This window comes from Zea mays, chromosome 5, assembly GCF_902167145.1.
Source record: "Zea mays cultivar B73 chromosome 5, Zm-B73-REFERENCE-NAM-5.0, whole genome shotgun sequence".
Taxonomy (NCBI): Eukaryota; Viridiplantae; Streptophyta; class Magnoliopsida; order Poales; family Poaceae; genus Zea; species Zea mays.
The window spans coordinates 11470787-11496155 of record NC_050100.1 but is presented as its reverse complement, the minus strand read 5'-3'; the positions used below and the strand labels follow the sequence as shown (position 1 = coordinate 11496155).

At 47.5% G+C, this 25369-nt stretch overlaps 1 protein-coding gene across 4 annotated transcripts in view; it reads right to left on the bottom strand.

The window, feature by feature from the left end:
• Positions 1–301: 301 nt before the first annotated feature.
• Positions 302–25369, bottom strand: part of LOC103625948 (probable serine/threonine protein kinase IREH1) — a 35272-nt gene continuing 10204 nt past the window's right edge. Inside the window, exons 2-18 of one of the 4 annotated variants that reach the window (XM_035958947.1) lie at positions 23882–23949; positions 23287–23472; positions 19900–23159; positions 14415–14587; positions 13962–14196; positions 9141–9233; positions 8928–9068; positions 8765–8857; positions 7800–8010; positions 7618–7703; positions 6397–6485; positions 2216–2267; positions 2066–2122; positions 1800–1973; positions 1577–1654; positions 955–1116; positions 302–864 (exon numbers count right to left, since the gene is read on the bottom strand). In XM_035958947.1, coding sequence (XP_035814840.1) covers positions 21963–23159; positions 23287–23472; positions 23882–23949 — 1451 coding nt within the window. In that variant the 3' untranslated portion in view covers positions 302–864; positions 955–1116; positions 1577–1654; ... (10 more) ...; positions 14415–14587; positions 19900–21962. Of the gene's footprint in view, positions 865–954; positions 1426–1576; positions 1655–1799; positions 1974–2065; positions 2123–2215; positions 2689–6396; positions 6486–7617; positions 7704–7799; positions 8011–8764; positions 8858–8927; positions 9069–9140; positions 9234–13961; positions 14197–14414; positions 14588–19899; positions 23160–23286; positions 23473–23881; positions 23950–25369 lie in introns of those variants that run through there. The other 3 variants (XM_020537890.3, XM_020537891.3, XM_020537892.3) reach the window with 3 other exon arrangements.

Genomic DNA, 25369 nt, shown 5'->3' with positions numbered 1-25369 from the left:
TTGGGGTACAACCGAACAAGCCCTGTAGGGGCAGCTCTAATCTCCTCTCGCGGGGATAGCACTCTCCAGGCGACGTGACACTGGACAAGCCGTTACGCTATCTCCACAATATCAATATCTGTCGACAGCAGTTGCACCACTGTTGCAGCCGGAAACTCAGACTATCCACGCTCATTCTATTCTAAATCCCTACTCTAAAAGGTCTAAAAAGAGTATTTTATCCTAGTCATCAATATTTTGAAATACAGTAGCCAAACTTTCAGTCTCAGCGGCAACTATTTGGATGCTGCGCTCCCAAAGCTGAACCAAACAGAGAGCGTTTTTATTCCTTTGACAATTATCACCGTTTGCTAGTTGCATTACCGTTCCCGTACTCTCTGTTGAAACAAACAGCACCAGCCTCAATCGGTTCCTATTCTTATAATGTCCCAGATTCTGTGGGACACTGGACACATTTAGCAAAATGCTGTATCCCATGGCCATCAAGAATGCTGTGAACATTTCTGGCCGCAGGAAATCCAGCGGGCTACCAGCTTAGGGCTTGTTCAGTTAGCTAAATGTGTCCAGAATAAATTCTAGAATGACAATTTCCTAAAACCCACCTACATCTTCAGGGGTTGTATTCTGAATACAGTAACCTGGGCCAATCTCCCCAAACCCAAGGCTCATAATGGACTGATTTTTTTTTTAAAAAAAAAGCAAAGGGGAACAAAAAGACAGCGCTCTGCCCAATTCGGTCAAGGGTGATTCACTGATGATGGCATGTCAATTGGTCATGAAAACAAGGTAACAACAAAACTGTACTCGGCTCCGCGAGATGTAGGAACAGCCTCAATTGGAACAGACCATGCCTCACACTTTGATCTGCACAAGTGACAGTAACAACTATAACATTGTTAGAGATAACCAGGTGCCAATAGAAGAGGTGATATAAGAGTGAAAATGCCTACTTACATGTACAAGACCTACATCCCGCGAACACCTTGTAGACTGTTTGATTACTCGGATGAGAGTCCAAATTTAGATTGATTGCTACGTTTCAGTTCTTGGCGGTGGATCATCCTTCAATCCTTTGGTGAGCATATCATAATTGATGGAAGCAAGTTGTGATAGATTCTGCACCGAAGATGATGTCAGAGGAAGAGGAATGTTGTGGTACAATCTTCTAGGGAAGTTATCAATGGATGGCAACATTTTTTTTGTCTCAAACACGCAGGAGCTGCATATATCATCATACTAAAAAGAAAGGATACTGCCTTCGTAGCATTCAAGATCTGGCTCACAGGTACAACAGTAACATTGCAATTGCAAATGTTGATATTTACTACTTGTGCAATAGGGAACGAATATTGTGCAAGCAGGTCTTAGGTGCAAGCGTGCAAGCAAGCATTCTGAACTTTTAGACGGTGATCCAACCGCTGCAAGCTGTGCAAAACAAAGAGAAGAGTGAAGTGGCTAAAGTTGAGTGAATGAAGTAAAACCGGACTACCGCTCTATGATAATTTGATCTTGTAAAATTGCCAAGCTTCAATTACCGTCAAATACATGATATGAAATCATAACCCAGTATATGTACCTTGAACGAGAAGTTGCTGAAAGAATAATTGACATTTGCACTAGATTCAAACTCATTGAGGCCATCGCTGTCCTCCCCCTGGTACAAGATAATATGGAACAGTTAGCAAAGAAACTTAAAAAAGGCTACATCAACTATGCACAATACAAAATTATTTTGACTGTTTTCTCCAAGGTTAGTTTTTATTTGTTGCTCAGCAAATAAATAAGGAAATCACTCATACCATGTCATCTTGGCGGTTGCTCACACAACTACTGCTTCCACTAAGGCTTCCATTATCACTGGAATCCTCAAACTCGTATGCTTCATATATGTTTCCATCTGATGGATTCCAAGAATAGCGACTGGTGAAGTAGCTAGTATCAAATGCACTATCTGAGGAGGGAACGAAGGCAGCCTGCAAATGGTTTTCTGTTATCACTCGCATACATACAGAAACAATATGCACTATAAGTTTGAAGAGTTACGTAATTTTTGCCACTTCCTCACCTTCTGCCTAGCAAGGGTATCCCAGCTAATGTCTTTGAAAAATGGATGTTGTTTAACCTAAATAAAACACGATCCTCATCATGTCCATATCATAATGTTTTTTAAAAATAGAATAACCAAGAAATATGGTTTGCAGTGCCTTTAAAATACCTCTGAGGCGCCATTTGCTCCTAGTCGTTGATGAGGATCTTCTGTCAATAATCTGGACAAAGTTGTTGTAAGATCTCTAGGTAAGTTTTATTTAATCATAACAGAAATTAACATGCCATAATTTTTATAACTTGAGTATGAACTAGATAAGTAGCACGGCAATTGAGATTTATATTATTGATAGCATATGCCTGCATTAACATATAAAATCCGAACAAATATAAGGGAAAGGCCATACCTACAAGGAAAAACCTAGAGTAATTTAAAACAACAGAACACAACTAATGGGAGATAGCATATCCTACAACAGCTTGATGCTTTCATTCTCAGAATTTAACCGATAACATTGATCCAAAACATGTTGAAGAAGCATAGTCTTGCCTTGGCTTCCTTTATGCGCAATATGGCCGGAATGAAGTCGTGTATTGGCTGGCTTAAAGTTTGTGAGGCCAACAGTCTGTTTCATGATAACGCTAGATATTGAAAGAGAAAAAAACTTTATTGCCAACATCACAGCAGCTTATGGTAGAGTGGTCATGATTCATGAGTGTTGGATTGTGAAGTGCTTGATTTATTGTATTGCATAAAGGTGGTGGTTACATATATAGACACAGAACCCTAACCCTAACGGGCCGACAACCCAATAGTGGTGTCGCCCCCCCCCCCCCCCCCCCCACACAGTCTAACATCATCCCCCCGCAGTCGCAACGGGGACACCGAGATTGGAGTAGAAGCCGAAGGTAGGAGCCGACGGGTTGTTATCCCCCGCAGTCGTAGTGTCGTGAGGGTGCGAATGTTGCGGCTGAAGTAGAGACCGGTGTGGACTCTGAGAAGATGATAGCCCCTGGATGCCGAGGTAGTCGAAGTCGAGGTGGCCATGGTCGGGAGACACGCGACAATAGCCTATTCTTCGGTAGGGGTCGACGTTCGAGCGTCAACGATCGGCGGGGTGACACAACAAAGAGCACCAGCAGGCCAACCTTCTTGCTTCTTCGATCATCCGGACGACGAGGAGCCCCGCCAGGGAGGCCGGCGACAACGCACACGTCTGCACCGGTCATGGTGGTCGCACCCACGGCAGAATAGAAGGGGTAACGGCGGATCCGGCCGGGAAGGCCACGACAGCAACAGATCTAGCCGGGAAGACGATGATCCGGCAAAGGGACGACGAATCTAGCCGGGAAGGTCGCAGCAACGGTGAATCCGGGCGGGAAGAACGCGATAGCGACAGATCCAACAAAGGTGATGAAGGGGAGGGCGACGGGGCAGGTCCAGGCAAGGGTTTGTGCCGGACTTGGCAAGGGAGTTTGACGCTGGTGACGGGAGAAGCTCGAAGTGGGAGGCGCTGGGGAAGGGGTGGTCGGCGGTGGTGAGGACGGCACATAGGGGCGTGAGCGACCGAGGGGAAGGAGCCCCCCATGGCCAGAGAGGCAACGGAGCGGGTGGCCAACATGAGGACTGGCGGTGGCGGATCTGGACCGGTGACGGCGTTCCGGGTCACGGCGGCTAGCCCTGGGAGCGGCGCTAATCCGGGCGGCGTCACGGATCCGGGCGGGGGAGAGAGGCCGCGAGGGCCATGGCTGGCAGCGTGACTACAGGGGGCAACGAGCCCAGTCGCGTGGGCAGCGGGTCCAGAATTCTTTTTATGCTTGATAATGAAAAGGCTTTTGACTAAGTTTCTTGGGCTTTTCTTCTTGAAGTTCTGAAGAACCTTGGCTTTGGGGCTACTTGGTGTGACATGATTAGTGGGTCGCTTGCTCTTCTACCAAGATCATGTTGAAGGGCTCTCCGATTGATCTCATTATTCATCAGCGGGGTCTAAGGCAGGGTGATTCTCTTTCACCCATGCTTTTTTATCCTTGTCATGGATATTCTCCTATTGTTGGTTCAGCGAGCCTCTGAAGATCTTCTGTAACCCCTTTCTACTAGGCACTTGTAGCATCACATGTCTATCAATGGAGATGGTGTCATGGTTTTCCTTACACCGATTCATTCTGACATCAACTTGATAGTGGACATTCTGTCTTTGTTTGGCAAGGCGTCGGGGCTGAAAACCGATGTCTAGAAAAGTAGGGTCTAGCCCATTAGGTGTAAATTGTAATAAGGACGATCTTATTGTAATTCAGGGGCTCCCGCCTTGTGAAATCTCGGAGTTCCCGTGCAAATATTTAGGTCTTCCCGTGTCCTTGGGAAAATTGAACACAACCCAGTTGCATGCTGACGGGTTGGAAGGCAGAGTTGATGTCTAGGGCTGGCTGTGCCACTCATGTTCAGTTTGTATTAACAACTAGGATTATTTACCCGGATATGGCATTGGACCTTCTAAGTTGGGTCATTAAAGCTATTGATTCATTAAGGGGGTGTTTAGTTTCTAGGGACTAATTTTTAGTCCCTCCATTTTATTACATTTTAATCCCTAAATTTCTAAATACGGAAACTAAAACTCTATTTTAGTTAGTTCCGTATTTGGCAATTTAGGAAATAAAATGGAATAAAATGGAGGGACTAAAAATTAGTCCTTAGAAACCAAACACCCCCTAAAGCTATTGATAAGCTATGCAAGGGCTTTCTGTGAAAGGGCAGAAGAATGTCAAGGGTGGACACTGTCTTTTGGCTCGGCCAAAGGTCACTAGACCAAAGGAGTTGGCAACTTGGGTACTCATGATTTTAAAAATCTTGGATGGGCCTTAAGGCTCAAGTTGCTCTGGTTACGTAGACTGAACCTCATAGGCCTTGGGTTGAATTTCCAATCCAAGCATGTAATATGGTAAAGAATCTTTTTTCGGTGGTTGTGGTGTCTCAAATTGACAATGGTTCTAACACTCTGTTCTGGACAGGTAACTGGTTGCATGGGAGGAGTATTAAGAGCTTGATTCCATGTTTTTGCTTTGGTTACAAAACGAAGAGCGAACATACGGTTGGTCAACGAGGCCGTTGTGGATCATAAATGGCTATCTGATATCAAGGGAGTTTTTGGAACTTTTCGAGAGGTTAGATGTTTTCCTTCAGCTAGATGTCCCTAATACCCACATTTGGCAGATATCCTCCTCTGGCGAGTTCTCCACTAAGTCAGCTTATGAGGCTTTGTTCTTTGGCTCCACTTCCTTCGATCCAGCTGATAAAATTTGGAAGAGTTGGGTTCTGGACAAGTGCAGTTTCTTCATGTGGTTAGTCGAACATGATCGTTGTTGGACTCCTGACAAGCTTGCGAGACGAGGGTTGTCACACCCGAAGCGATGCCCTATCAATTCGGAAACCGACAAATGCCGAGCTCAGCCCCTTGTCGATAAGGTATCCAATAAATTGCCGGGCTAGAAAGCATCGGTCATGAGTTGAGCAGGCCGTCTTGTGATGGTGAGAGTGGTTTTATCTTCCATCCTTGAGTACTCTATGCTAGCCTTGGACCTCCCTAAATGGATGCTCAAAGCAATCGATAATGATTCCTTTGCTCCACAACATAATGATTCCTTTCAAGTTTCAAGAATGGTGGATGCTTCAGAGTTTTCAGCTTGATGGCCTATACCAAAAGGGCTTTAATTTCCGGGTGATCCTTGGTGCTTGGGTGCTTTGGAAACATAGATATAGGTGTGTTTTCCAGGGTGATTCCCTGAGTCTAGCTATAGCCCTCTGTCCTGCCAGGGATGAGGTCTTCGTCTGGTGTTTGGCTGGAGCGAAGGGCCTGTCCATCCTCCATGTGGTCAATCCAGGTTAGCTGTTTTGTTGTGTCTGTGGTGTGTGTTTTTCGTGTGGATCTTGTACTAGGGTTCCCCCTCTTCTTCCAACTAATAGAGTAATAGACTAATAGTTTATTGGTAATTTGATAACTAATATATGAAAAAACATATTGATGCTCTATTTTAAGCAGGTTTAAATAGTTAATGAAGAATGATGGATCAAATAGCATTGGTAGTATTGCGTGGAATTATAAGCCTGCATTGCTATAATAAGTTAAAAGGAATGCCACAAACAAAAAGAAAAATGAGTAACTGCAAAAAGAGGTAAAAATGCAAATCAAACATGCAAAAAAATATTACATAATTAGCCCTAAAACGTATGCACTAAGATACTTGCAAACGAGCACAATCATCTACCAATAGACATTTGAACACAAGGAGATATAACATGAAATACAATATCACAAACAATTGAGTGCTGAAAAAAAGGTTCGAAATACTTCTTACTTGTCAATTAAATCTTGTGCATCAAAACTCATCTCTTCTGGGACATGCGGCCAAGGTATTTTGCAATTCAGAATATTGTCAAAAATTGTCTACAGGAACAAGTACAAAATAATAATGATGTTAAGCTAAAGCTAAACAAGTTTTCAGGTCATTGGTCTACAGAGAAGTCTAATAGTATAATGGTGAATATTTGCTCCAATGACCAACACACATTGATAATGAACACTTCTTTCCAGAAAATATCTAATATGTCCTGATTGACTGTAATTGTTTTGATAATTTGATGTTATGATTTATTGTTGGAATACAAGTGAATTGTCCATGTCCCCTCATCAGCTTAAGTTTTTTGATTGAACTGGTCGATGCTTACGACTCAATGTGGTATCAAATCTAGAGGTCTCGAGTTCGAATTGCCCATCTCTCCCCATGAGCTTAAGCTTTTGGGTGGGGAGTGTTGGAATATAAGTAAATTGTCCACCTCTCCCCATCATATTAAGCTTTTGGGTTGAACTAGTCAATACATGCAAGTCAATATTTATGACCATGTAAAAGTTACAAGAAGATTGATAAACTTTTTTTTCTCGAACACGCAGGAGAACTACACCCATTATATATTAAGCAGATAAAGAAAAGGTCTATAGAAGACCCAAAAAACAAAACAAAACAACAAAAGAACCTCCTGACGGAGGCGGGAGGCCAGAACAGGCATACAAAAAGGGATCTGTTAGGAGATAAAAACAGACTACTCGATCCTTCCTAAGGCTCTACCAAGGGTGCAACCAAATGAGCGAGACCCTTTGCACCAGCTACTTCCCATCTTCTTCTTTCCTCATCTGCAAACAATTATTCACTTAACATAATGTACAATACCCAGTGGCGGACCTAGCAAGGAGGCAGCCGGGGCAAGCGCACCCCCTAGGCACCCGTGGTCCTAGGTGCCCCACATAACAATTCATTCTTTTTTTAGCTGAATGGCCAGAAAAAGTAAACTAAATATCTCTGTTAATAATAAGCATGGCCATGAAACAAATCGAACGTTCTCAATCCATGAGTAAACATAGAATGATATTGCCTACTACTCACATTACTACTCATGGTTAGCAAGTAGCAATTCAGTGGTATATTTTACATAATGTTTTCTTGCTACTCATGTGCTACATATATGCTATATTTTTGTTAGCATCTCCTTAATTTTAGTCCTGCGTCCGCCACTGACAATACCTGGGGGTGTTCTGCATTGAACGGAGGTATGCCAACAATGAGCTCAAATAGAATGACACCAACGGACCACCAATCTGCACTGCAACCTAGGAGTATATACATAATAATAAAGTAGTTAGTATCAAAGAGTAATAAAATGAATAAGTCTAGTGATCCTAAAACAGAGTTTACTCAGAATTTACCATGTCCTGTCCCCAAAAGGATTTCTGGTGCTAAATAATCAGGAGTTCCAACAGCAGAACGATTTTGTCTCCGTGCTCGGTGATCCATTTGCTCGAATTCATTCATCTGAGGCTCATCATCTCCATACAGTGAAGCCCCACTAACAACAGGACGAGACAGATCATATGTGTTGTTAATCAAACCAACCTTGGACAACCCAAAATCTGTCAACTGGATAAATGAACATTAATAAGCAGCACATAGAAAACACACTAGTACAAGTAACCATGTCAAACTAAGAACAAAAATGAATTTGCATGTCCATTGAAGTATAAAAGGAAACACTATTAAATTAGTGACATGAAAATTTGAACAGTAAAGACAGTCGGTACTTGGTTTTTTCATGAAATACAACTAAGTGCTGCTTTTCTTGAAGGGAAAAAAACTCCAAGAACAAGCATAACCTTATATTCATATGTGAAGTTCAAAATAAAAAAAGAGGCACCATTATGAACATCCATCATGATCTCTAAAAAGTAAAAACAATTAACCTCAATAGTCACATGTTCTCTCCTATTACAAATCTAGTGCATGCTGTTCTGACAACTGCCAATAACTGTTATCATTATGCATTTTGATTGAACAGAACATATCAAATTGTTTTTTTTCTCAAACACGTAGGAGAGCTGTGTATCATTATATTAATAATAAGAAGAAATTACACGCCTTACATAGACCGAGATACAGAGAATCACCTTATGGCGGCCAAAATCTAATGTACATAAAATGATCCATCCATCAAACTAATACTATAAAATTGTGGATACATAAAAAATATTCAACCAGCAGACAACATAAGTTAGAGCTTGCCTTTGCAAGGCATGAGGTGGAATGAACTTTAGTTTGCTATATCTAACAACAAACAAACAAAATATACCAAGGAGAGAAGGTTTAATAAGTATGTGCATTGTGCATGTCTCTAAACCTTAATATGTCCATCATGGGCTATCAACAAGTTGTCAGGCTTTAGATCCCTATGGACTATGTGCATAGAGTGCAAATATTCCAAAGCTAGTACCTGCAGAACAAACTGATTATGAGCCAAGGGAATGAAAAAGATGGAAAATTAATGGATACTACAAACTTACAACTTCTGCAAGATATACACGAACAACGTCTTCATCCAGGCACCCTAAATTCCTCAGTAATGAGTAAAGGTCCCCTCCATTCAGGTACTCCATGACCAGATACAAATTGTCCCGTGAGGTAAACGAATAGAAAAACCGTACCTTCCAAAAGCATGAGGATTTCAGAACCAAATATTGTGTTTCAGAACAGGGCAGATTTGTATGTTCACTTACCACAAAAGGGTTCCTGACTGTAATCAATATATCACGTTCAGCCAATATACTCTCGACAGCATTTTTCCGAATCATATCTGCCTTCCTAAGAACCTGTTTAAAGTAGAAATCTTGTTAAATCAATCAACAAGATAGCAATGTATGCCCTGGCATGAAAGGAAACAGGGTGCACTGAAGTATTTGTGAGAATTTTCTATTATGTTTATACATGAAAAACAAGCTGACAAATGGCAGTGAAACTGGTGCCACGGTATTGCTACTTGCTAGAAATCCACCTACATCGTTTCAGCAGAGTCAGATCACTCCTATGCTGTTTCAACAGTGCTGGTACGAAGCCTAGGTGAAAGAGGAGGTTTGTGAGTTGTCACAGACTTGGCGGGCCAGCTTAAAAACAAAGCCGCTCTTATAGAGATGAAACCAAATTGGAACTGTTATTGTTGTATTGCTACTTGCTAGACATCTTAGTTGTTAGAATAGAATGTATATTAGGCTACAACCATATCAGATCAGGGGTCCACACAGTTGTTCTATAATAGAGAAAGACCTTAACCAACTCTGATTAAAGATAGGATAGAATCAAGTTTGATCTGTCCTAGAGATAGCAGAGTTATAATAGGAGTTGGTTAAGGTAGTTGTGCCCGAGTTGGACTCTCTGTCATGTTGTAATCCTGACGGCAGTATTCTGCTCTATATATACTCAGTCCGCTCGGCCTAATAAGTCAGGGTGGACAACTTAAACTTGTTGTGTTTTCTTACAAGAATAATGCTTAGCAATATGTCACATGTTCAACAAGAAACCCATACCAGAAGTATTACTATTTGCATTAAAGGTACTTCAGCATAAAAGCTATCATGCAAAAGTTATCCCAAGAACAGCACAGACATGACAAGGGTGCAATCTGAATTTGTAATAGACACTTGCAGGTAGCAGTTGTGAGTGCTCAGATGATATGCAGTAGAGAAACGAACACCAAAATTTTTACATATGAAGACAAAGCCATGATTCAGAAAACACAATTACAACTTGCAGCACAATAATGCTAATTTTTAATGGGTGTGAAAAGTGATCAGCCAAGCTGCAATAATTGTTTCTATTGGAAACCCCAAAACCCTAATTAGCGTAGGGCTGCTATATTAATAGATGGAATAGTATGTGGGTTGGGCCTAAACCCATTATAGTTGTAACACAGCACACACACATGTCTAACTCCCTGCAGTCGCAACTCTAGTCATTACAGATGTTGAGACTGGACCGAAACTCCGAGAACACCGTAGATGGGAGCCCCTTGGCGAAGATGTCGTCGAACTGCGAAGCGGTCGGGACACAGACATCGCCGACAGCGACTCGCTCAGACGAAGTGGAGGTCGATCTACACGTGCTTCGTGCGCTGGTGTTGCACGAGGTTGGTGGAGAGGTAGACCGCGTTGACGTTGTCGCAGTAGACAAGGGTGGCGCGCGCGAGGGGGCTGTGGAGCTCCTGAAGCAGCTGACGGAGCCAGATTGTCTCGGCTATGTCGTTGGCCACAACGCGATACTCGGCCTCAGCGCTGGAGCAGGAGACGACAGGCTGTCGCTGCAAGGACCAGGAGAAGAGGTTAGCCCCTAGGATCACAACGTAGCCAGAGATGGACAGCGTGTATTGGGACAGTCGACCCAATCAGCGTCGGTGTAGACAACCAGCTCAGAAGTCGGAGAGGACCGAAGAAGAACGTCGTAGTTGAGGGTGCCAAGGAGGCAGCGAAGAATCTGCTTGGCAACGGTGAGGTGGGGCTCTCGTGGGGTGAGGAAGGTGTCAAACTTACGGCAGAGGAGAAAAGTCAACAGGTAGTGAGAGAAGTCATTTAGGATGACCAAATAGTACTGGTAACCGAAAATGCTCAGTATCAAAGATGTCCAAAGGTCACAATGGACGAAATCAAAGGAACAACTTGTGCAGTACATGGAAGAGGTGAAGGGTAAGCGAGTGTGGCGACCAAGCTATCAAGCATGGCAAGGCGAGGCAGCGTTGCCGCGAGGGAGGGTAATGGCCGACGTGGGCGAGAGTCTAGAGAGGACGTCCTGGTCGGGGTTGCCAAAGCGATGGTGCAAAGTGGAGGTAGATGCAGTAGCGACGAGGGCCTATGGTGTGGCAACACGGGATGAGGGAGGTGGGGCGAGAACCGAATAGGATAGATGGGGGCGGAGCTGTCACATCGGGCAACCACAACACGAGTGGTAAGATCCCGTATGGTGAGGCCCCAGTGATCAAACTCCATGGAACGGTGGTTGGCAGCGGTGAAACGACGAATTGAGAGAAGGTTTTGTATGGCGTTGGGGCAACAAGGATGATGTTGAGGTATAAAGGACCAGGAAGACCTGTGTCGCCTAGTGAGGTGACAGGCAAAGTCCCCATTACCGACAACAATGGAAGAAGGGAAGGTGGGGCTGCGAGTTGGGATAAAAAACAGTACTGGGGTCAGAAGTGGTGTGGTACGAGGCGTCGGAGTCAGCAACCCAGTTGGTGGGAGTAGGACTGGGCTACAATGACATGGGGTACGAGGAGAGAGCCAGTGAGGCACCCCCACCAAGCCATCGGGAGGGGCTGGGGCCGCTAGTGGCGAGCATGCTGACGGCAAGCATGGGCAATGGAGACGGCAAGACCTCGATTGTGATTGAGACAATCTTGGCACTGCGAAAGACAAACGACCAGTAGCTTGGCGGCCTTCTTGAGGGTGGACGGTAGCCGAAGGGTGGTAGAGCTCGATACACTCATGGAGAACCAGATTCAGGGCCCGATCAAAGGCAACGAACATGCCCTAGAGAAATTGATCGTCTTGAAGGGAGACCCGCACATGGTAGGGAGGCATGTGGACCGCGACATGGCGAAGGACGGGCGTCAAGGGAATAGGCGCAGAAGGGGAGAGGTCAGCGTCGCAGGCCACCCGCGCCCCCATGGTGGCGGAGGAAAGGAGTGGCCGGCAGTGACATAGGGGTCGTGGCAGGCACTGCAGGAAAGGGCGGAGGTGCTGACACTGTGCAGCTATGGAAGGGGGAGTTGTCCTCGCTGCGGAAGTGGAGGAGAGGCTCACTTGCGGGTGGAGTGGCGGTTGGATGGACGTGGACAGCACCACTGGCGCATAGAGGGAGGTCGTCGCGTCCGTGCGAGGCGCAAGGGGCAGTGCAAGAAGGGAACAAGAGGCTGGTTCGTTCGTCTGCGCAGCAGACACGGCGGCAGCGCCGACCGCGGACTAGGAGAGGTCGTTGGCAGTAGGAAAGAATCCCGAGGGGGTCGTGGGTGTGGGGAAGCCGTGTGCAGCCAGCACGGGCGCGCTAGCAGCCATTCCAAGGAGGGCAGGGCCGGCCACGACCTGCGAGGCGATTGAAGGGTGACCGGCGGCTCGAATGGCCCGCCGGTAGGTGCGGCGAGGTCGATCGTGGCCGGGGGTGGCACATGCTGGGTTCCTTGAGCGGAGCAGGGGAGGAGGCCGAATCCGGACGGGGAAAGACAACAACGACGAGCATTTGGGCGTCGAAGTTCCTGTCGCACGCGGCGTGGGGAGGGGCAGTATGATGCCCGCGGTCAGTGGCGCCGCGTCCCCGTTTCCGACGACACCGACATTGCCTCATGGGGCGCGTGGTACCGCAGCCCGCTGGAACTATGCGAGGCTATGGGGAACGGCGGCGCCAACACGGGGGCGTGCACGTGGCGCACGTACAACGCGGGGAGGAGGCCGCCCATTGCCGCGACACCAGCGTAGGCAGGCGTGGCGGTGGGGCTCGGCTAGTGCGTACTATGGAGGGAGACGGGCGCGTAGGGGAGGGGCGTAGGGGAGAATTGAGGAGGCGCACACAGGAAGGGGACGTGCGGCTGCGCTGGCCGTGGAGAGCGCCCAGATGCGGCCCGAGCTAGGGAGAGGAACGACAAAACGAGGCGCGACGTGAGCGGCTCGTTCGCAGGGAACAGAGGAGGCACGGTCGCGGGATGCAGGGGAGGCTCAATCGTGCGGCGTGTGGAGAGGAGAGGGGCTGCCATGGCCAGCGGCCGGCCGAAGGTTGCCTGGCGGTTGAGGTAGGGGAGGGATGGAGGGAGCTAGGCTTGATACCATATTGGAAACTCAAAAACTCTAATTAGAGTTGGGTTGCTATATTAATAGATGGAATAGTATGTGGGCTAAGCCTAAGCCCATTACAGCTGCAACACACACATGTCTAATAGCTTCCTCCGTAAAAGAATTGTTCAAGTTCAACAAAAACTTATTACTGAATAGGCTTCAATGACAACTATTAGGGAGTTGAGTGTAACTTCGTCAGAACAGTTAATGAATCGATGATGTAGGGACTAGGCAGACTCACATTGTGGATATGAAGGTGACACAAGGACATGAAACTAATTGGACAACAATCACAACACTAAGAAATGTGAACACGACTTGGAAACAAAGCACTTGGATGAACCCTATGTTATGAAGCAATACGAAAAAATTTCAATTTCTAGGGCAGAACTACTTGCACAATATTTGCTAGGGTGTGAACCGAACGACTATTATGCAAGCAAGCCTTAGGTGCAAGCGAGCCTCCTGGACCTTTAGATTATGATCCAATCATAGATGTAGTTGTAGATTGTCGAGAGGAGGGTGATAAAGCTACGTGAGCTGATGGAGGGTTTAAGTGTTAAATGTGACCTACGGTTGGATCACGATCTAAAGGTCTAGGATGCTCACTTGCACGCTTACACCTAAGGTGTTTGCTTGCGCAGCCGTTCCATAAATCATAAGGCTAGTGCCTAACTAAAAGGTATGCATGGTTGCATGAAATAACAGAAAAGTCTGCCCAATGAATACCTTTATAGCAAAAAGGTCTCCCGTAGTTCTTTTCTTGGCCAAGAAAACACGTCCAAATGCTCCACGGCTAATAGGTTTGATGATTTCAAAGTCATCAATTGAAGTGCGATCCTTGATTGGATGGACAGGACTTGCGCGCAAGCTACGAACAACGTTGTCTTCCTCATCCATTATGGTGCTTGCTGAATCAACCTTGTCCATATCAACCGAGTCACAGAGCTGCAGATACTTCTCCCTGAAGGATTATACAAATGTGAAGGATGAATTAATTAAAGGAGTTATGATGCACAGCTCTCCTGCGCGTTCAAAAAATAATAATTAAATGAGTTAAAATGTTAAGAACATTATTGTGTTGATAAGCTTCATAAAATGAAGTGGCCCGCAAGAATAATTTCGATTATGTGGTCAGAATATCAATTAAAACAAAAGGCCGAGTCCAAATAAGAATCTCACCTGTGTAGTTTTTCTATTCGTGTTCCAAATGTCTGCACTGTGAGAGACTCATGCTTCCTGCAGTTGACAATTTCTTGGAGATCTTCTATGCAGGTAACCATTTGAGATAATGCACTTTCTTCATCCAGAGGAGTATTTGCTATGCATCGTGCAATATCAGCAAGTTCGACAATCTGCAAAAATTGAAAGAAATTATTATTACAACAACTCCATTTGATATCTAGACTCTAGTACTCTACAATTCAAGGTGGAGTCAAATATCCAGAGTAGAAGTGTTAAAACACCTGAATTTGTTTTCCTTACAGGCAAACAAAGAATAATGTGAACACAAGAATGTGAACCTTTTCAACTACTATCAATACCGACTAAAAAATCTATGGTCCACTCTTACACTAGCAAGGACTGTAAAATTACTGTTCTTAGATGAACCATCAATTCTGGTATGACTTGTGTGTTGGAGTCATGCACCCCTTGTGTTGTCTGCTTGCCGTCTAAATCTTGTGCTCTCTCTAGCATAACCACATATCACAGAAGTTTTATATATGTTTTTTCAGTCTGCACGCCCACTAGTGCAGAAGACATCTCAGATCATCAAACTATCACCGATTCACTATGTAGCAAACTTACTTCAAATAATTCTGTCCTGAATTCTGTGAACTTCCGAAATTTTCAATTTCACTGCTTCCATCAGTTCTACCAAATATTTGTCGACACGCCACTTTAATACAGTACTCTCGATACTTTCCGAGTACCACACATTCACCATGTTCGAAACTTCCATACAAACATATCCATGAAGACTCAAGTCAGTAATAGAATTTAGAAGATAAGCTGATCTCTTTTTTTGTGAAGCGATACAAACTATTCAAACCCCATGACAGGGTGCAGTTCCATTGGTTCTTCAATCCTAGTGAAAAATATACCATATGGGAAATTTCTAGCAATGCCTCACTGATATATGGATCCTGGTCCTGGGTGAATGGAATGATTTAGGAATCCCATTGAACAGTGCTATTTCATAAACTATTAGAGTTATAGAGACCAAACTTTCAAGAGAGACAGAGTGAAATGTCGCAAGGATTAAGAACTGGGTCATAGTGACTAGAAGGGAAGGTCAATAAGTGAGATATCAGAAAATAATTATGTTTCTCCTCACACCTATAACTAGGAAGCTTGCATATCTGCAAAAGCTTGAAACTAGGCATATTGATAAAATACACCAGAATTTAATAGACTGGCAGCGTACAACTATCTAACATAATTTTTTTTCTCGAATACGCAGTATTAGAGTATATTAGGCATGTTAGAGTATATTAGGCAACTCCTGATATGGTTGGTTTAAGATTGATTGTAATCCCGGGATAATCTTCCTTATATCTAGGATAACCTTCCTTATCTCTAGGATAGACTTCTTGCCCTCCAAGTCATGTACTCATATATATTCTCCCTAAAGGCTCAATGCAATACATCCCACACATTATATACATTCTCTACTTCCTTCATGATATCACAAGTTTAGGTTTTAGATCCAACAGGCGTCTCATGCTGCCACAGCCGCCCCGCCCCCGGGGAGATCGTTCTCCGCCGGGGCAGCGCCCTCCTAGGATGCGCGCCCGATCCCTCTGACCGTCGCGTTCATCGTCCTTGTTTCCACGGTGGATCCATCTAATCCTGTCGCGTCATCCAGCAGCAACAGTCGGGGGTGTCGCCTGAGGGTATGTGGATCCATGAGATTGGGGCTTCTCAGTACGCCGTCGTGGTGATGCCTCGGACTTCAGCGCCGGTCGGGCCGCTCTGCGCGCCACCATGGAGGCAGCAGCAAGCGCCGACCTGCATGTGGCCCTCCTCCGCTCGGTCCCCCTCCACGCCAGTCATCGCCCCTTCGCCGCGGACCGGAGCCACGCCTCCGCCCCTCCGTCGCGGGTCGGGGCTACGCCGAATCCTGTCATGGGGCGGCTCTACTCTTCCGCCACAGGCCGGGCCGTGGCTCCCGCTACAAGGCCACGCCGTCGGGCCTCCCCTCGCCTCAGAGCTATGCCACAGCTCCTCGTCGCCGGGCTGCCCCTCGCCATGGAGCGGCACTGGGCTCCTCACAGTCGGTTGTTCCCGCGCCATGGAGCTGGGCTAGGCCGCCGGCGGCCCTTGCCCTGCCTCCTCGTGTCGTGGAGACGGTCACTCCTCCAATGCTGGTCGAGCCCTCCACGTCGAGGTGTGAGGAGTCTTCAGTCCTATCCTTGGTGTGTATGGCTCGCGTGGAGTTGTGATAAGGCTGATGCATCTATACTCACTCTCCATTGATTTTGTCTATTTGGGGCTGAACGTGATGTGGAGAAACGAGTGGAGATGGGTGTATGCACAACGAGAGTTTCTACCTAGATTTGTTGTTGTTGTTATGTATATTTTCCTCTTTTTTCCGATCAGAGATCGGGTTTGCGTCGCCCACCATCAATCGACTCGCGCGTCCTCGACATCGGCTTCAACAACACGGCTTCCTCATTTTCTTCGACGGTGCAACTGGCGTGACATGCGACGTAACCGGAATGCCTGCCTATGTCGCGCCTCTTCGTCTGCACGTCCATCTATATCGGCTCGTCGTCGCCACCACCGATCAGGAGGCTCCACCTTTGACATCACCATCGTCGTCTCCGCCTCACACGTCATCGACCTGATCAACCGATAGCGGGCGAACCATCCTCCCAAGACGTTTGTCGTCCATTGCGCGATGCTTCGCCAAGCAAGAGGACCGTCGCTGCGTAGCCTCCTCGGTCAGCATCTACATCACCGTCGACTTTGTTAGTGCGTGTCTCCCGCGCACGGTTTGAGCAAGCTATTTGACACATGCGAGCTGCGTCGGCACACCCGTCGTTCTGCACTGCGGGTGTCGGTGTTTAGAGCCCGACCGCACACCCAGGGTTACCCCTCGCGGTGCTTTTGGGTAGGACAGTGCTGTCGACTGTAGCTCAATGGTTCGTGCTAGATGCACGAGAGAAGGACAAGCAATTTTCTACAGGTTCGGGCCGCTTGGAGAGGCATAATACCCTACTTCCTGGTGTGGATCTTTATGTGGTGGGTTACAAGTGAAGTCTCCTAAATGGAGAAAACTAATGAGATAGGTAGATGGTCGATGGAAATGATGGGGTACCCCTTAGGCCTTATATACTCGATCGTGGGGCACTACATGCGTACATGAGGATTATGTGTATCCTAAATAATAGTGAACCGACTGAACTGATCTTCCTACAATCTTGCCGACTTATCCCTAATTCGCCTCGATATTCAAGGACGCCGCACACGGGAAAGTCGGGTGGGCGCTACGGATGGCGCACGAGTCTGACGGGTCGCCTGGGCCTGAGTCTGCTTCTTTCTCGGGTCGGCCCATTCCGCCAGTAATTCTGACCCGACCCACGAAGGGATGGCCTTGCGAGGTAGCTGGCCCAAGGCCCCGCGCGAGGCCTTCTTGCCTTCTAGTGGACCCGGGGGATATCTGTCCCCCACAACGGGTCCTCTGCGTGTTGTGTCAACACCTTGCGCTTGTCCTAGGCGTGCCAGCCATCGTCGCCGGTCTACACCGCATTTATCGAGTTCTTCGCCAACAAACACCTCCATCGCGCTCCACTGGCGCCATTGAGGCTCGTTTCCCATGCGTCGTGGCTCTCACCTCCACGACTCCAGGAACCTCGAAGTGTCGCCACGCCTACCTCTCCGCTTCGTTCAGCACAACCTCGTCGCCAGCATCATCGTCTCGTCCTCGACTACTTCGTCTACTCCGCTCTGATAACTGTGTGTTGCGTCGGCACTCCCGTCGTGCTGCACCTCAACCGTCGCGGAGGCCTTCTCTGTTGGTCCTTTGAGATGATATGGTTGGGGCCCTCTACCTAGTACATCTGATGCTGGCACCACCGACATGTGCATTCATCCACAACGTGTTTCCAGGCTTGGCAAACCTGGAACATGCATCGTCCATGGCTGCTTGATGCGTCGACCCCGACATCGATACCCTCATCTGCCTCGACGCATCGCGCCTTTGTCTACGGCTGCTTCTCAGCGCCACCATCACCACGACGTGCTCTGGCGCGCTGCAGGCCTTCCTGCGTGCCGCACCAGCGCCCGCCACTTGTGTGGCTTGTCTTCTACGACGTCCTCGACCACAGCTACCCTACGCACGACACTTTGACAACGGCTCCGCGTCCTCGTCATTGGTTATCTCGACATTATTGGCACAAAGGGCTATCATCTGCATGGGCTACTCCAGTCGCAGCATTCACATTGTCGTTCCAACTGTGAGGGGGATATCTCCGTTATTCTCCAGTCTGTTCGTTCGTGTTGCTAACTGTTAGCTACCCGTCCCTTGTAATGGGCCTGGCCCATCTATGTGATCTATTAATACTCAGCCTAACCCTATTCTAGGGTTAGGGTTTCCAATATGGAGCCAAGCCTTTTTTCTCTCCCTCCCAGCCGCCACCCCCTCTCCCCTACCCTCGCCGGCCTCCCCTGCCCGGCCGCGCCGGCGCCGCCAGCAGTCACAAGGGACGGGGAAAAGATGGTAGAATCTTATTTGTCGAAAGACCTGTCAAATGTCGCCTCATCCCTTCAGTGACATACCGGATAGAGTTGTGACTGCGGGGGGTGTTAGCTACCCGTCCCTTGTAATGGGCCTAGCCCAGCTATGTGATCTATTAATATTCAGCCCAACCCTATTCTAGGGTTAGGGTTTCTAATACTAACGCTATGGCCGCGGGGGGGGGGGGGGGGGGATGTTAGAGTATATTAGGCAACTCTGATATGGTTGGTTTAGGATTGATTGTAATCCTGGGATAACCTTCCTTATCTCTAGGGTAGGCTTCTTGCCCTTCAAGTCATGTACTCATATATATTCTCCCTAGAGGCTCAATGCAATACATCCCACACATTATATGCATTCTCTACTTCCTTCACGCGGGAGAGTTGCGTATCATTATATTAAAAAGAAAAAAAAAGGCATCAAGCCCAAAACAAAACAAACACACGCACCCAAAGATACCCCTAAAACACAACCTACAAACACCCACCGACTTACACTATCTAACATAATAGGCAATAGGTTTTAACAGAATAAATCAAAATGCTTGAAGCACATGATGATACATGCTCTCTTTTGCATGTGATATGCAGCAGCACTCATGTGGGAGCAGCCAGCACTGGGTTTATCCTTTTTTTATATGCAGCAGCAGCTGGATGGGAGAAAAGTCAATTGCCATAAACAGCAGACAAGTATAACGATATAATCGTTTCGATTTTTGTTGTGGTCAATAGCTTACATTTCACCGGCAAATAAAAAAATACATGCTACTACCTCCATTTCTAAATATTTGACGCCCAATAGTTCATTTTTGAACTAGAAAACGGCATATATAAAAAAACAGAGGGAGTACTTCTTTAGTCGCGTATTAAATGACGAATTTGTAGAGAAAAGAGAGAAGCAAAATAGAGAAACTGCATCTCTTACCTGTGGAAGATCATCACTCTCATTAATTGCATTTTTACCGGCTAAAAGCATGTCTATATGATTTGATCTTGGAGTTGTTATTGGAGACCTAGGAGTCATACTTCCCGCAGATGAAGTGGCCATTCCATGATCAGATTTTGGTCCAAAACGAGTCTTACATGTCTGTCATGGACCTTCGGTCCATGAGGATAGCTGTCTTCTCCGGCGAGGTTATACCCCTCTGCCGCAGGCTTGGTTCTAGGGTAGCAGCCCTAGGCGCTTGAGAGTCATTGCAAGAGAGAGAGAGATTGGTTTGATAATATATTCCTCCTTCATTTGTCTCCTGCGTACAGGCCTATATATAGGCCACCGGTTGACAAACTAGGCAACCACTAATTAGGCAAGTGACTAATTGAAATCATCTCCCCTAAATTTAGGTCTATCAATTTAGCCACCAAATCAGTCACCTTCCTTTGCCATGCCTTCCTTGCACGCGCTTTCCTTTGCCATGCCTTCCTTGTGCGCGCTTTCCTTTGCCATGCCTTCCTTTGCCATGCCTTCCTTGTGCGCGCTTTCCTTTGCCATGCCTTCCTTGCGTGCGCTGCTGCCAGCGCCCGTGCCTTCCTTGCGCGCGCTGCTGCCAGCGCCCCCTGCGGCCTCTCGCTTTTGGCGCACATAAGTGCGACCCCACATGAGTGACCGCTCCCTATGATGCCCATGACATCTCCCCCTCCCTTGAGGACCAGCTTGTCCTCGAGCTGCCATAGACTTACCTGACACGACTTAAGGTTAAGCCTTTTACATCTCGGCTTACCTTTATTATTTAAGACGAAAATATAAAATAATTGTGGAACTAAAATATAAATTTGAACTGCAGCTATGTCCTCCTGTCCTCCTGGATCCCAAGGAAAGAGCTGAATTGCGGCCTTGACGTTGGATGAAAGGTGGAGGAGGAACCAGCCCGTTCTTATGTTGGGTCTGTCCAACACCAAGGCAGGTGCCCGAATGAAGGAGACGACCCTCTTTGGCCGTGCAGGGGGGCTGCATACCCAGATCTCTACTTCTGCAGGGGGTTCAAAAAGTATAGATGAGACCTGGTGGTTGGGCACGCAGGCTGCGAGTTGGTGCAGCGATGAGCTGATCAGCAAGTGCAGCTTCCGCACCGCCCGCCTAACAAGGAAGCCGCGCACTGCGGCTTGCAGGCGCACCACGGCCTGCTCATGTGATGACGGCCATGGGGTGGCCCTGGAGGCCACAGCAAGGTGCTTCTCCCCACGAAGGGACTGTACCTGGCGGCGTGCCAGGAACCCTCGCGCTGCCGTCTGAAGCCGCACCGCTGCTTGGAGTTCCTTCTCTGTCTTCTCCTTGTAGCGGTGGAACATCACAACGAACTGATCCCACTGCTCTGTGAAGCGGCCAAAACTCTCTTTGAGCCGAGTGAATGCATCTAGAGTTGGAGAGGGCGGGTGGGAGGTCGTTGCGGCGGCTGATGGCGCGGCGGCTGGTGGTGGTGAGGTATGGGCGGCTGGTGGTGGTGAGGATAACCTGGAGCTGATACCAGGTGTCATGGACCTTCGGTCCATGAGGATAGCTGTCTTCTCCGGCGAGGTTATACCCCTCTGCCGCAGGCTTGGTTCTAGGGTAGCAGCCCTAGGCGCTTGAGAGTCATTGCAAGAGAGAGAGAGATTGGTTTGATAATATATTCCTCCTTCATTTGTCTCCTGCGTACAGGCCTATATATAGGCCACCGGTTGACAAACTAGGCAACCACTAATTAGGCAAGTGACTAATTGAAATCATCTCCCCTAAATTTAGGTCTATCAATTTAGCCACCAAATCAGTCACCTTCCTTTGCCATGCCTTCCTTGCACGCGCTTTCCTTTGCCATGCCTTCCTTGTGCGCGCTTTCCTTTGCCATGCCTTCCTTTGCCATGCCTTCCTTGTGCGCGCTTTCCTTTGCCATGCCTTCCTTGCGTGCGCTGCTGCCAGCGCCCGTGCCTTCCTTGCGCGCGCTGCTGCCAGCGCCCCCTGCGGCCTCTCGCTTTTGGCGCACATAAGTGCGACCCCACATGAGTGACCGCTCCCTATGATGCCCATGACAATGTCACTGAAGGAAGATTTTTAATGTCATCCAATGAAATAGTGTTATCAGCCTCCTGGAGATAGTCAAGCATATCAGCCGATCCTCTTCTAGACCAATCAGATAGTTTAGGAGAGGGATCGTCTGATTCTTCATTGACGTTTGAACTTAAAACTTTTGCAACATCTGGGATGACTGCAGCATTTGACAGGTCTTTCGGCGAATAAGATTCTACCATCTTTTCTAGCATTTCCGCAACTCTGATTAAGCGTTCATCAACACTAATACCTTTTTTATCGCACCTGTCAGCAATTGCACAGACCTTTGAATGGTCTTCTACATAGTGTGTCGGAACATATTCTTCACATATGCGGCACATTATTGAACCCTCTTCAGAAATATTTGGCTGGTCAGACCAGTGTCCCCATGAAGTTTTATGTTGATGCTTGTCAGGAAGCTGTTGTTGTGGTAAAGATTCAACTTGACTGCTTAATTCAACATGGCTACTAACTGTAGAGTGTGCATCAGTTTTCTTATTAGGTGATTCCGATTTAGTAGGAATAGATTCCTTTGGGACCTTTGTATTAGGCGATGGAAAAGGTTTCCAAGAAGATATCCGTTCTTTGCTTGGAGAAACAGCATCTTTCTTAACATCTGTGTCAAGTGGTGGAAGAAGCTTAACAGGCTTTATCTCCTGGCTGCGCTTCCATTTCAAATTATGCTGCTCCTGACTGTATGATTTTCTTGCCTCACTTTTACTGGCTCTGGATATTGTACCATCTGCACCTGGTTGAGTTAAAACCTGCCTATCTGCAGACTGTATAATCTTATCACGCTGATGGATAACAACTTCATCCTCAGCAAACCCACTTTCTTTGTGGAACTGAAGCAACCTTGTGCATCTTGTAAGGATAAAAAGCATCCGAGTATATAGTTTCTTCAGAACACCCATTGAGAGCTCCTGACGATGGTCATCCAAATCTTGCACTATAACTTCACACTGAAGCCAGAATTCCCCAGGTGTCATCACACAGCAGGTACGTGCAAGTATTAGCATGTCCTCCAAGGTTTCTTTCCACTCAGGATGAGAGTCTGCATACTTTTCCATTACGCTAACCAAGTCTCCTGCAAAAACTGCCAAATCTGAATTTACCTCTTCCTTTGCCTTCTCAAATCTCATCTGGATAACTTTTATTACCTCCTGCATAGATAACAGGAGACAGTATTGTTATTACTTAAGAAATATTTAAAAACTGAAATGGGTAAAAGAAAAAATAAGGCGACATATCAATGACCCTTGTCTCACACAAACGGTGGACTGGGATTACCTTTAAGTTGTAAATGCCCCGAGGTTTCCAAAAAGGAAATGGGCACACCCCTTTAGAGTTCAGCTCATGTGAAAAACTTTTTATATCTGCAGGGAGTCTCTTCCTTGGTGCACTAGTAGCCTGCATAATTGCTTTAAAGCGCGGAGACTCGGATTCCTTTGGTGTCTCACACGGATCATATACACACTAAAAATGCAGGCAAAAAGAGGCAAGGATGGATTAGACATTGTTTACTTCAATGAAAGTTATAGAAAGGGTCAGACCCAGTGCCAGAGGCTCCCACATGACTACATGAGGGCTTGTTCGGTTGCGTCTGTATCGAGGAGGATTGAGAGGGATTAAATCCCCTTCTATTCAAATTTGACTAGGGAGGGATTTAATCTCCTCCAATCCCCTTCGATCCAGACGCAACCGAACAAGATCTGAGTGGGGTCTGCGGAACGGATAAACCGAGACAAGCCTTCCCCCCACAAATGCGGAGACACTGCTTCGAACCCGTGACTTGATGACTCGGTGAGACAACTCTCACCACTGCATCAGACCTTCTCTTCAAATGGAAGTTATAGAAAAGAAAAAGAAAAAGAAATATCACTACCGCAGCCTCTGGTATGTGAGTAGGTGTCCTCAAATCTCCAGAATGGTTCCGCTGTGCACTAGGTTTAACTGTGAATGAGATGGATTAGCCCATGCATCGCATAAGGTTGTGGAGAGAGAAAAATAGAACAAAGCCCCAAAAGGAGAGCCCACCAATTAGTGTTACAAATATTTTCATAACAGACAAAAAGAGGAGGAAATATTGGAGAAATTGCTATAGGCATACACAAACAAGATATCTCTGCTGCAGAAGAAGCATTTGACTAATACTTTTACAAATCAAATCTGCAACTGTTAGACACTGCCCTATGGGCAGCCCTGTTAAATGACTGTGTATTTATCCCTAATGTAATGGGCCTTGGCCCAGCCCATGTACTATCAATATATATTAATGCAGCCCCTACCTAGTTAGGGTTAGAGTTTCCACTTCTATCATGGTCTCTCTCCCTCCCTCCCTCCCTCCCTCCCTCCCTCTCTCCCCTAGCTGCTGCAGCCACCGACCACCTTCCCCCCATGGTTGGGCCGGCATGCCCCGTGCGCAACCCCCCACTGTGTCACCTGCTGGTGCTCCCTTCCCTGGCCACAGCACCCTTCTCCAATGCTCCCGGTGCCACTCCCTCCCCAACCGCGCGTACGCCAGCACCCCCTCCCTTCCCCACCTTCGCATCGCCGACTCCCGTTCTCCTGGCATGTCGACACTCGACACCCACCCTCCTGTCGAGCCACGGGTCTCCCCACTAGTGCAACCGCTTTCTCCTCCACGGGTGACCCCTCCCCCCAGCGCACGGCCTGCGACACCGCAGCCATGCCCGACGCCATCTACCTCTTCCTCGCGTCCAGCTAGACCTCCCCCGTGCCTACGCCCATCCCTGGTGCGCCCGCGCTGCCCCCTCATGCGGCCAACATCGACATCCCTCTCCCAGTACCGGCTGCAACTGCAGGCATCAACCCCTTCCTCACGCCCAGTTCATCTGCTTGTGGCGGCGGCGCGCCCTCCTCCCCGCACGTTGGCCTTGCGTCGGACAGCTCCTCCGACGCCAGCGTCCCCTCCTCCAAAGATGACGAGTGCGGCGTCCCCTCCCCCAGCTCCAGCGAGCGCAAGCCAGGGACCACACCCACGCCTCCCCCTCCCTCCTGGTCGCGGCTTCGCCCGGCGCCGCCGCCCACTCCCTTCCTCCGCCTGCACCCCAGTGCGTCGGTGCTAGCCCCAGCGTCTGTTTCCCTGCATTGGCACCCACACCACCACCATCCCCTCTCCACTCAGCGACATGCCTCCCCTGCATGATGCGTGGGTCGGGCTCCCCTCCCCTGCAGAGCAGCCCCACTCCTCCCCACGCCTGCTGGCAACGATCTCTACGGCTAAGGGTGAAAATGGGACAGGTACGGAATAGTAAGTCATCATGTATCCTACTCTAATATATTTCAATCGAATTCGGGATCGGATATGGATAATTAGAAACGGGATACAGATACAAGGACCGGATATTTA